The sequence below is a fragment of the Mytilus edulis genome, chromosome 8 (genome assembly GCF_963676685.1).
Source record: "Mytilus edulis chromosome 8, xbMytEdul2.2, whole genome shotgun sequence".
Taxonomy (NCBI): domain Eukaryota; kingdom Metazoa; phylum Mollusca; class Bivalvia; order Mytilida; family Mytilidae; genus Mytilus; species Mytilus edulis.
The window spans coordinates 26,616,368-26,629,710 of NC_092351.1; the positions used below are offsets into that span (position 1 = coordinate 26,616,368).

Sequence of the window (13,343 nt, forward strand, 5' to 3'; positions counted from 1 at the left end):
TCACTGTTCATTGCTCAATGTTTTCAAAGTTTTGTGTTTTGGTCTGTTTTTCATAAACTATAAGCAATAGGTCAATTATATTTGTTGTATGGAAGAATTGTATACTGTACATGTCTGCCAGGCATGGTTCATCTGACATTGACCTCATTTTCATGGTTCATTGGTTCTACTTAGTTTTCATGATTAAATCTGTTTTTAGAAACTATAAGCAATAGGTAAACTATATTTAGTGTATTGCATGATTGTGAGGTGTACATGTATTTCTTGTTTGGTTTATATGACCTTGACCTTATTTTCTTGGATCATGTTAAGTTTATGTGATAGTTGTAGTAGAGCTTTATATTTAGGACTATCAACATAATATCAATGATTAGTAAAGAAGGCGAGACATTTCAGTGTGTGCACTCTTGATTTACTCAACGCAATCATAGGTTTGAAAGTTGTTTCAATTAAGGCTTGTGTATATATAAACAACAATATGGTACCATTTTTATTCAACAACAAACAACTTGTCATGTAACAGTATTACACATAGCTGAGGCACTCAACATTTAACAAATTTAACATAAATGTAGATATTCATAGATTAAGAGAAATCTATATAAACCAAACAAAATAAAATGTGACTGAAACTTTTGTTTCAATTCAATGTGTAAGAATATATTATGCTTATACAATGTACTGATATGATATATGCTATGATTTCTGTGATCTTGATGAATAAATATCATAATTCCCTGACTTTTCAATCAACATTTTTTGGTAAATTGTCAGGTGATGCATTTCCAATTGAAATTGAATGATGTCAAGGTTAAATATTGGAAAAGAGTTCCAAATAATCAGAAAAAAATAAGTGAATGTGTCAGAAAAGAAATTAACATTTATAGGTCAAATAACTGTGATTGATTCTTACATGTTCTCTACAATACGGAATGTCAAAACTATCAGAAAAAGAACAAAATTTATGGAAATTGTGAACCTATTTTTTTAAATTTTGGGAGGGGGAGAGGGGGAGAGTTAAAAGACACCAAAAATATAATTGTTAAAGATTAATGCTGAAACGTCACTTGATAAATTAAATTTAAAATAGAAGACATTTTTCATGATCCCAAACAACGAAAATAAGGAAATTTTTATTTTCCACAAATTTAATTTTTATCAATTCCAATTGCAATATGACAAAATATGTTTCACTTTGGTGAATATTTCATGAACATTGGATGGTTTTGATTCAAATCAATTAAGTGGTGCATTTCTGATTTTTATGGCCCTGCAACGAAGTTGTCGGTGCCATATAGTTTTACCCTTGTCCAAAATTCTGTAATTCCGTCATTCCGTAACAAACCATTATACATGGTTTTTTTCTAAACTCCTTGAGATATTGAGCTGATTTTTGGTATGTGAGTTAACCATGATTAGTTACAGATCAAGTTTAAGTTCCGCTAATTTTTGCCAAAATAAGGGTTTACAACTTTGAAAATTGTTGGAAGTCACAGTTATACAGACTTTTTTTCTATACGCCTTCAGATTCTGGGCTGATTTTTAATATGTGAGACTACAATCATTTTTGTGTCCACATGTGTTATTGAAATTGCAGATTTTTCAACTTTTTAAGATGGGGCCATTGGTGTCGCTTTGACACATCTAGTTTTTATAGTAAATTTCAAAATATCAGCACAATAAATAAAAAAACTTACTTACAATTTTACATGTCTTCAAATCACTTACTAGGAAAATGCTTACAAACGATGTAAATAACATAAAACACCAATAACAACAAAAACTTGTCATGCAAATGCAAATTACGTTTTCTTTTTCTGTTTTTTCATATACTTTGATTGCCAAGTCAGCGCTTTTTCAAATCCATTTCTTCCATTTCTATAGTCTGCTATAGCTTGTTCTATCTCCTCATCAGTTGTCATTACAAATGGCCCTGGAAGAAAAATTGATATTTAAATTCAAATTTGTTCTATCCAATCGTTTGTTGCCACTTTTTGTCAAACATGTTTTGAAAACCACAGTAACACAATATAACATTACGTAAAAAATATTTTGTTTGTAACTACGTTTGTACGTTGTTTAGATGTGAATCATAGTGAATTATGACTTTGATGAAGTAGGCAGTTACAACACTAATACCTGATGTCGTAGATGCATGCAAGAAAATGAAATTTTGTGTGTCCCAAATGCTTTTCCAGATTAACCTTCATCAGGAACACTTAAAATTAAGGAAATGGTTTCATCCACAAATACAATTGATGCTTTAATTATAAATGTAAGTTAAATTTAAGTAATTATTTTTTTATGACTTTTTAAGACCTGTGCTGCAAGGGATTTGTCATGCAGACATTTCAATGCAAAAGACACCAGAATCTTAATATTGCGACCAGTTGTAATTTATAGTTGAATTGTAGTATACATTGAATGTCTATTTCTTTTCCTAAGCATTTACAAATAAACTTAGCAAGACCAATAATAATATAATAATTAAAAGAGGTCTATAGCAGTCTGCACTGTTAGCCACTAGTCCGATGCCCCAGACTAGTCAAATTTGGTTGGGACTAGTAAGTTTTTGCAAAACTTTGTTTGGCCCAAGAAGAAAAATGTCAGAATATTGGTCTTCAGACTAGAAGTTGAAAAAGTTTTGGTGCAGACTGCTAAAGAGCAATATTGAATATTTCTGTATATCAGGGAAAAATCTAGAATATTGAAAGTTTCTGTATATCAGGGATAAATCTAGAATATTGAATGTTTTTACATGTTTGCTACTCTCCTCCTTATTTTGACATTTTCAAGATTAAAGTCCCACAACTATGGAAATACAACTCAGAAAATCAAAAAGAAGCTTGTGGGTCACAAAATGATATTTGCCTTTGGTAAATTTTGTAAGAATTTGTAAAAGCAGCTTGAGTTATCTGTAAATGAGCACAAATGGACACATTGGTGGAAAATGATTTACCAAATTGATCAGTCTTTGACATACAAATGAAATTATCGTTATTCAATATATAGTTTGTTCTTCACCTAAAGGCAAAGTTGTGTTTCTATAAAAAATTCAAAAACATTTACCATGTTTTTTAATTGGTTCCTTTAAAGGCTGTCCTGCAATCAACAGAAAATGAACAACTTCTGAATTCTGAAAATTTAATTCAACACATTTTTATTAAGATACATGTATACACATATGTCCACGAAAAATGAAATATACAATAATTAACAAATTTTCCCCATTTAGATTTTGATAGTTTTTAGTAAAAAATATAAAGGAAAATATTTGTTTTGATGTCACTCTACATCAACCCTTATGAGATGTTCCAGAACTTACACTGGGTAATAAATTAAATTTAGAGGGTAAAGCAAAATATCTGATTTAATCAGATTAATATTTTATCTCTCTTGGTTGTATATTCTATTGTATTTTTCGTTGTTCCAATTCTGTTATTGTGTATACTTTTGGGAAGTTTTTTTTCATTCAAGTTTATGGTACATCTTTAAAAATACTGTTAGTGGGTCATATATGCATTTTTTCTGGTTGGTGGTTTTTAACAATTATATTTTTAATACATGTAGTATCTAATCTCCATTTAAAGTTTTTTTTTTACATCAATGATATGGATAGCAGTATAAAATAAGTTCAATTTTTTAGTAAATGTTAACATGAACAATTATGGTTTATGAGTAACATTTACATAAAACAAAAGGAAATCATTCCAATATTATGAAATACTTTTGAACAACAAAGAATTTATTAAAAACAGAGACTTATCTCCCCTTAACTGTTAACAACGCTGCAGGGTTTATCGTTGTAAACACAAACATGGTCAGTTTACTTTTTTTTTTCTTTAACATCATTTTAAGGAAGTTTCTACTACCCAAGCTATAATTTTCAGTGATGTTATACTATAAACTTTAGAATTAGAATTGCCCTGGGTTTTTTTTTTTTATTATTATTGTGCTATGGTTTTTAACAAACATTTTGGTATAAATTGTCTTCCAGTAGTAAATATAATATTTTACCATATTTTCCACTCTAACATGATCACCATTCTGTTCTAACACCACTGTATGATGAGGTTCATACTCTACAGCACTGTCTTCCTTACCTTATAATCAGAAAGAAAAGGTCATGGATATATATACATCTATAATTATTTGTTATCATTATACAGCTAAGGACACCAGGAATAAATCAATGTTCTCAAAATTAAAAAAACAATATTACCGAGACTTAACTAAATTATTTTATCATCAACTTTTCAATATACCCTGAGAAAATCATTTACAACAAAACTGGTCCATACCTATACAAACTTTTCCTGACAATGTATAAATAAAAGCATTCCATTCTGTAGGGATTGGTTGGTTTAACACAGCTCCTTTATCCAACTTGAAGTCTAAATACATTGTAGGAGTTCTAGTAAATACACTTGACTGGAATACAATATAAAAATTCAATTAGAATACAATTTACTAATTTACTAAAACAACATGTGGAAAAGAAATCTTCAGTAAATCATCTTTAAATCTGAAATAGGAATATTAAGTGTCGCTTTATTTTTCCCTTCCCTTTTCCTTAACAAATGGCTACTGCCTCAAACAACAAATTAAGTAGGTTTTTGTGAGAACTTTTTGAAAACTATTTACATATACATGTAAATGTTACTTGATTGTTTATAAAACAAAATATGACAAATGTTATAAATGGAATAAGGACCAAATTTCTGGATTTTTGTGTTGATCTCGTTTTGGGATTATTAATTTTCCTGAACATCTGTTTCTGTATCTCATGGTTGGCACTATTTTCATATTTGCTGTTCATTCATTTATTAATTTTTGTTGTCATTTGCAGCATCTTTAAATACCACAGAAAACACTCAATCTGAAGTATATAAGTCAGTAAACCAAACACAAACCTTAATTCCTAATGATTCACCAGCTATGACCTTGACAAGAACACCATTTTGTTTTGTCCTTGGGATATCTTTGTCTTTCAAGTCTTGGTATGTAGGAGGTATCATTTTATCTTTATGAGCTAGATTAACCCACAACTGTAGATGTTCTGTTATACCTTTCTTCAGTATTTCGCTGTGGACAATTCCTCTACCTGCTGTCATCCACTAAAACATAAAAATTTAATAAGATACATAGCTTTTTAAATGAGAATTTCAAGTGAATTGAGAACATGACGCCTACTTAAAAATTTCCCCATGAATTTCATGTGAATTTGACCCCAAAAAATATAGCATTTCTCATGATTTTCATTAAATTTGATAATTTACATGTTATCTTAATTAATCTATTTTAAAAATTTATGTGAGATTCATGCACATTAATTTAAATGCACATAGAATTGATGTGAGTAAAAAATATGTGTAAAACTACTCCAAACTAAAATTATATTGAAATATTTTTTTCATAATATGCATATATCAGTCTCCTACCTGAACATCACCATCATCTAGTGTACCTTTGTTTCCACAGAAATCTTCATGTTGTACACCCCCCTTTATTATGTAGCTCACCTACAATAAATATGATAAATTAAGGGGCTGTCCTGAACTTGCATTGAGGTGTGAGCTTCTGGTCTGTTTTATAGAGTACATAAAAAAGTGCTGTCCATCTTCTAAAGGTTTTGTTGATTGCATCTATTGATTATGTGTGATCAGTTTTAGAATAAACCATAACAATTCCTTTCCATTAGAATGTTGAACCTGATTAAACACCTCTGGATTAATACTGTAGCTGATGGACTGTAGTCTTCTGTCTCACTACGGTCACCCATGAAAGGGGAAGTTGATCAGTGTCTGTAAGGGCTTGAACTATCCAAGTTATACATGTAATATACATGTACAAAAAACTTAGATATTTTCAATAAAACTGAGAATGAAAAGGGGGAATATGTCAAAGAGACAACAACCCGACAGAAAACAGCCAAAGGCCACCAAATAGGTCTTCAACACAGCAAGGAAATCCCACATCAGGAGGAGTATTTCAGCTGGCCATGATTTGTTGGAAATTAGCTGTTGTCTCCAGAAGCCATTTGTTCATTTACATATTTTCCAAATAAATAAATGTGTTAGGTTTGTCTCTATAAAGTAACATTTATAATTTGTGCATAATTCTGATTCAGCAATATTCAGAAGTGAGTGTTATGCATCAACTTACAGTTTCAAATCCTCTGTGTGGATGATCAGGGAACCCTCCTTTCCCATCACCTTTGAACTCATCTAACATCAAGAATGGATCTAAGTTTGGTATCTAAAATTATATATAGACATTTATTCATGTATTTTCATACTAATAGTTCTTTTTTTGTTTATTATGTCCAATGGTATCACTCGATTTTGTAAAATTTATAATCTTTTAGAAACCCAATTCAACAATTAAAAAAAGATGGTGAAACTCTTTTCACTCTGGAATTATTATACTAACATATATATATGATATATTATGTCCCAGATTCACTGCCAGGTTTTTTTCAAGATACATTCTACCATTGGTTTTGATACAAATCTAATAGGTGTTTAGCAACTATCAAATCCACATAAAACTCATTCTAAAAAGTTTATGATGAGATTTTATAAAATAAACTCAAACTTTGATAAGGTCAACCATATTGAAGCTTTAAAAGGATATGGAACTTATCATTTCAAAGAATCAACTCTATTTCAAAATTCATGATATTGATGCCTTTTCAATGGAAAAAATGATTTTTCAATGCAGATACCTTTACATCACATTGTCCTATGTGGTGCCATTCCCACCAAATGATCCAAGGTCAACTTGGCCAGTTTATTCATGATCATTCATAAAAATTGAAATTGTATCAAAAAAAGGTTCTTTTAGCACACAAACTATTATTGGCAATAACATAAACATTTATTGCGAACCCAATTGAACCTTTCCATAGATTCACCTGATAGTTACATGTTCATGTCCATTTATTTCTAGTTTAAACTCCTGTCTGGGCACCAGAGATGTGTGTGAGAGGGTGAAAATTACCCTTCTGATGTACTGATATTTTTAGCACCACGAGTGAGAATCGAACTCGACCTTCAGCACTGTAGCCATCGGTCTTAACCACTAGACCACGAACTCACATACTATACAAATGAATGTAAACACTGATTCAAACATTAATAAAAGTTGATTTCTGAAAAAAATCAACATTATTCCTATTTCGAAAAAAAAAATTGATAAAAAAAACCTAAAAATGATGATGTTTATATATTAAGGCCTTCTTAAAAGTATTCTATAATTCTATAACTAAACAAAAAATAAAAAATGCAAATTTTCATACGAACAATATTTTTTTTTTTAAAACAAACTTTTTATGATTAAATTATTATTTATTTTGAACAGATTGAAAATTAATAAACATCAAATCACAGGGATTTTTTTTTATGTGAAACATGTAATTTCCATCAATTTAGCAGATAAACTTTTTACTCTGGTAGATTAATCAATTAGTGATAGATTTCTCTTAGAAGAAATTTAAAGGTCTGAGTGAATAAACTACACAGAGAACAATACCTGTTGTATTTGTTCAATGGGACAATAGAACTGCCAAAAGTTTAAATGGACAGGTAGTTATCAGGTGAATCTATGGAAAGGTTCAATTGGGTTCGCAATAATACAAAGGAAATAAAAAAAATCCTAACATTTTATGATATTTGACCCAAAAGTTTAATTTGTGTTTGCAATAATCAGTATAATGGCTGTATATAATGTTCATGATTGATTGGCAAGTACACCTGGAACACATTTGAGAAAGTTTACGCCCTATGGATGTTGTGAACACACATTTGAATTAATTGGCCAACTGAGGGCCACCTCCTGGTGAGTTGAAGACCCATTGGTGGCCTTCATCTGTTATCTGCTCATTGGTCAGGTTGTTATTCTTTGACAGAATCCAAATTTCCATTTTCTATTATAATTTGGTGTCAATTGCTCTCAGCATGTAAACTATTTTATTGGGTTGTTAAATTAAAAGTGAATTACCTCCCTTCTTCCAATACTCCTCCTAACTCTAGCACCAACTCCTTCATCCTGCTCCACACTGACTACAGATTTCCTGACACTACGGGCTGACATACCAGTACACACAATTTTCTTTTTGCCTCTAAAATGTATCAATAATTGCAAACTAATGTTTGATCATGTTTCTAATTTCAAATATTAAATCTTATAATTTTTACCAGTTCATTTTTCTCAGTGTTGCCGTTTCAAACTAGGATTGTGTATGCACTCCATCACTAATTCATACAGAAGTTAAATCACTAGTAAAAAAATTACTCGAAGATGTAAATTTATCTTTCCGTAGATCTATATGGTAAAGATATATATGCTCCATGATTGTTTTCTGTTTAGTAATATTTGTAAGGATGACGAATCACAAATGGAAGTTTTTAACGACCTTGACTGGCTATACAGCCCTTGCACGGTCGGTGGATGACGAATTATTATGGAAGTGTTTAACGACCTTGACTGGATATATTTTAGCCAATCAGATTAATTAAAATGTATAGTGTCATGGTGATTAGGAATTAACTCCTCCCCATATTAGATTCAGTGATGACAATATTTATTATTAGGAGTTTGAGTGAAACATTTTTAAAATAAGTAGTATTAAAGAATTATATGTAGTTTTCAATTTTGACTAAAAAACGAATCCAGTTGTCTAAAATATAATAATTATCAACTGAAGCTATAAAACAGATAAAGAAGATAAATAAATGAACTTTGTTGATAACTGTAGTGCCAGTAAGACTTACTGGCACTACAGTTATCAACAAAGTTAAGAAATGTCCTTCATTGAAAAGTTTTACGGAAAAAGAAAAGCATCCTGTTGATAACTGTAGTGCCACTAATAAATGTGATTCATTGAAAAGTTTTACGGAAAAAGAAAAGCATCCATTAAAAATTAGGAGAGCTAGTTCATTATGGTTGACATATTCCAAATATACTTGTGTCACAAGAATGATTTTTCATTAAATTTTTGGTAACATGAGAATTATATAAATTTTTACACTAAAAATTAGGCACCATTCAGGCGAATTTGTACAAAGATAAATCATAGAAAGTTTTTTTTTTTATTAAATTTGTGTTTAATTTTCACATAACTCACTAGATAAACAGATTTGTATAAAGATTGATTCTTGAAATATGTCTATAAAATATGTTGAACTTTTATATAGTTTTTTTAGTGCAAGTCAAATTTGATTTAATTTTTTTATGTGACGTATCTCGTTTAATCAGAAATTAAAAAAAGTGAATATATATATTACATAAACTTGTTTTTAGAACACAATTGTTGTTTTTGTGTTTTTTATTGTTCCCCAAATATAGTCTCTCTTGTTGACAGCAATTTACTTGCCATTATTGTTCATACCGTTATCAAATTTATTTATCCATGTTTAATAAATTAAGTTGCAAGTATGCGGATTAAATAACATTTAAAAAAAAAATGGGATGAAATTTTAGAGGAAAGCATGATTTGGTCCAGCAAAAAAATGTTGAAAATTAGACTTTGGAAGCTGTCAGAAGATTTCAATTCTAAGTTTCATGTTGATTTGACGTCAACTTCACCAAAACCTACCCTTATTAAAAATCTTAACTTGAAACTGGACATATGAATGAGTGAACGAATGAACAACAGGAGGAATAACAGAAGAGAAAATAAATGCATCTCTACCATGGGACAGGATTACAGTAACAGATCGTAATTTTTTACAGTTATACTTGGCCTAGTAAGAGGATTTAAAACAAATATGATAAGTTGTTTGTAACTTTTTTTTCCATTTAACAGGTCGAGAACTCTTATGGCCTTGAAAAACTGACCAATCCAGTCAATGAACTACATTGCATTGTGGGCTACTGCGAGTAAACTACTGCTTAACACACGTAAAATTACTGGGAAAACAGTCAACTAAGGGGGGGGGGCTAGGATGAAATTTGAAAAAAATAGGCAGGACAGGAGTTTTGAGTAAAAAAAAAAGGCAGGATGAGACTTGCTAAAAAAAAAGTCAGGACGACAATTTAGGTAAAAAAAAGTCAGGATAAACTAAAAAAAAAAAAAAGGCAGAACCGAACAGAGTGAAAAATAAAAAGGCAGGACAGAGATTACAGCTAAAAAAAAATGCAGGACAAAATTTTTCCTCCTAGCCCCCCATAAAAATCAAATGGTAGCTCCCTAATATGTTGTCTGAATTTGCATGCTCAGATTAAAAAAAATATTGTTTACTGGCTTTATGATTCAACTTTCGTTTTCGCATTGCAAAAGTAGTTGAACTTGTTTTGTGCATTGTTATGAATTGAAACTGCATTAATTCCACGACATGAAACAGTGAAATATCCAATGAAATGACCACTGACATCAGGCGCGTAGCTACGTTTACGTCAAAACGCCCGGGCGTACACTTGATTTTTGATAAAAAGATATTTTAATCTAAATAGAATTAAAAGAACACGTAAAAACACATACCCAATACAATGCTTTCTCCAATGACTTGCAAGTTCGACTATAAGTAACGAAATTTCCCTTTTTTTCAAATTACATATTTGTTAATTTCCTGTCAAAGTCAAAAATATTTGAATTCTAATCACTCTTGCTTCCTTTAAAACAATTCATTTTCTGCTGACATTCGATATGTGGTTTGCAATTTTTTTCGAGCCTGTGACATCGCAGCGATTCTAAACGTCGACTTCTTCAATAACAAGGTTCGGTTTCGGTTAAAAAAAATATCTCAATATCAAATGTCAACCCTTCGTGAAATTTCATGGAAGTTGGACTGAAACTGTTTATGATAAAAAAAAAAAAAAAAAAAAAAAAAAAAAAAGTATCCAGAGCATGAGGATGAAATAATGAGAATTTACCCCGCATTTCACTGATAACAGGATTTTATTTCAGTTAATACAAGTGGATACAGTGTGGGGTTAGTTTGTAACACGTCAATTACTTTGTCAAACCTTCTTTGAATTTTATGGAAGTATGGACAGAAACGTTTTAATGGTTACTAGTATTATCTAAAGCAAAATTTTGAAAGTATTTTTTTTCTTTCATTTTTCAGGATTATATTGACAGACAGACTTATTATTCCGCAATTAACAAGACAGTCTAGAATATTTTTTACATGATTAATATTTATAAACCTTCATAGATAGTAATGAAACTTTGCCAGTTCAAGAATAAATTGCATCACATGTAAATAAACAACAAGAGTGCACATGTTGAAATGTCTCGCCTTCTTTACTTATCATCGATATTATGTTGATAGACCAAATATAAAGCTTTATTTCAACTGTCACATAAACTCAACATTAACCAAGAAACAAAACATTGATGAATGAACCATGAAAATGAGGTCACGGTCAGATGAACCATGCCAGATTGACATGTACAGCTAACAATTCTTCAATACAACAAATATGGATGACTTTAAAATATTGCTTATACATTCAGAAAAACAGACCAAAACTCAAGAACTGAACACTGAAGAATAAGCCGTAAAAATTAGGTCAAGGTCAAATAAAACTTGGGTAATAGACATATAGATCATAAAATATTTCCATACACCAAATATAGTTGAACTAATGCATAAAGTATTAGAAAAATAGACCAAAATTCAAAAACTTAACTTTGACCACTGAACCATGAAAATGAGGTCAAGGTCAGATGACTCCTGCCAGCTGGATATGTACACTGTACAATCATTCCATACACCAAATATAGAAGACCTATTGCATACAGTATAAGAAAAACAGACCAAAACACAAAACTTAATGGAAATGTTGTTAACCGTGCCCAGAAATTTAGAAATGATCCATGTAAACTTGTCGCTCCTTTAAAAAAACTTATTCTAAAAGGTTACCTATTCAACACCGTAATAAGATCATTGAATATTGTTTTTATTGGAATAAATATTGATTTTGTTATCAGTAGATTAAAAGCTAACTAAATTTTACTAGTATGTTATATATATACATATTAATGGATCTACAATATGTCGATACCTGTAACTTGGCATTGCACAAGGTCATGTTTTTCTCTGGCTGTTTATGCTGTCTTTACACTAAATCCATTGGATGTTGGATGTGTACTGATTGATAGTTTAGTCTTAGACGCATGATTTTTTTATTAGTTGTTAGCAGCTTTGAACTAGCTGTTAGATAACTGCGAGTACTCTCAGATCTGTTCATTGTGTCGGGATGTATAAGTACCCGGCCACGTTCACTTATATTTTTGTCCATCTGATGAGTTAAGCCTTTTTAAACTGATTTTGATAGTTCGCTCTTATGTTGTACTGTTATACCTCTGTCCCAGGTTAGGGGAGGGTTGGGATCCCGCTAACATGTTTAACCGCGCCACATTATTTATGTATGTGGCTGTCCCAAGTCAGGAGCCTGTATATTCAGTGGTTGTCGTTTGTATATGTCTTATGTTCACTTATATTTTTGTCCATCTGATGAGTTAAGCCTTTTTAAACTGATTTTGATAGTTCGCTCTTATGTTGTACTGTTATACCTCTGTCCCAGGTTAGGGGAGGGTTGGGATCCCGCTAACATGTTTAACCGCGCCACATTATTTATGTATGTGGCTGTCCCAAGTCAGGAGCCTGTATATTCAGTGGTTGTCGTTTGTATATGTGTCACATATTTGTTTTTCGTTCATTTTTTACATAAATAAGGCCATTAGTTTTCTCGTTTGAATTGTTTTACATTGTCTTATCGGGGCCTTTTATAGCTGACTATGCAGTATGGGCTTTGCTCATTGTTGAAGGCCGTACGGTGACCTATAGTTGTTAATGTCTGTGTCATTTTGGTCTTTTGTGGATAGTTGTCTCATTGGCAATCATACCACATCTTCTTTTTTATATTTGACCACTGCACCATGAAAATGAGGTGAAGGTCAGATGACACCTGTCTGTTAGACATGTACATCTTACTATCATTCCATACACCAAATATAGTAGACCTATTGCATATAGTATGAGAAAAACAGACCAAAACACAAAAACTTAACTATAAGCACTGAACCATGAAAATGAGGTGAAGGTCAGATGACACCTGCCAGTTGGACATGTACACCTTACAGTCTTTCCATACACGGAATATACTAGACCTATTGCTTATAGTATCTGAGATATGGACTTGACCACCAAACTTAAATTTGTTCTCTGATCCATGAATTGAGGTCGAGGCCAAGTTAAAACTGTCTGTGGAGCATGAGGACCTTGCAAGGTATGCACATACCAAATATAGTTATCCAATTACTTATAATAAGAGAGAATTTAACATTTAACAGTAGTCACTGAACCATGAAAATGAGGTCAATGACATTGGAC

General features: G+C 31.1%; 1 protein-coding gene across 7 annotated transcripts in view; it reads right to left on the reverse strand.

The window, feature by feature from the left end:
* Window positions 1–477: 477 nt before the first annotated feature.
* The window catches only part of LOC139485198 (pirin-like), a 15,931-nt gene continuing 3,065 nt past the window's right edge, over window positions 478–13,343 (reverse strand). For 2 of the 7 annotated variants that reach the window (XM_071269455.1, XM_071269457.1), the window contains exons 2-9: window positions 8,002–8,122; window positions 6,166–6,258; window positions 5,442–5,522; window positions 4,914–5,117; window positions 4,302–4,431; window positions 4,018–4,103; window positions 3,070–3,136; window positions 478–1,933 (exon numbers count right to left, since the gene is read on the reverse strand). In XM_071269455.1, coding sequence (XP_071125556.1) covers window positions 1,803–1,933; window positions 3,070–3,136; window positions 4,018–4,103; window positions 4,302–4,431; window positions 4,914–5,117; window positions 5,442–5,522; window positions 6,166–6,258; window positions 8,002–8,094 — 885 coding nt within the window. In that variant the 5' untranslated portion in view covers window positions 8,095–8,122 and the 3' untranslated portion in view covers window positions 478–1,802. Of the gene's footprint in view, window positions 1,934–3,069; window positions 3,137–4,017; window positions 4,104–4,301; window positions 4,432–4,913; window positions 5,118–5,441; window positions 5,523–6,165; window positions 6,259–6,432; window positions 6,528–8,001; window positions 8,123–8,198; window positions 8,368–8,416; window positions 8,436–10,483; window positions 10,609–13,343 lie in introns of those variants that run through there. The other 5 variants (XM_071269456.1, XM_071269458.1, XM_071269461.1 and 2 more) reach the window with 5 other exon arrangements.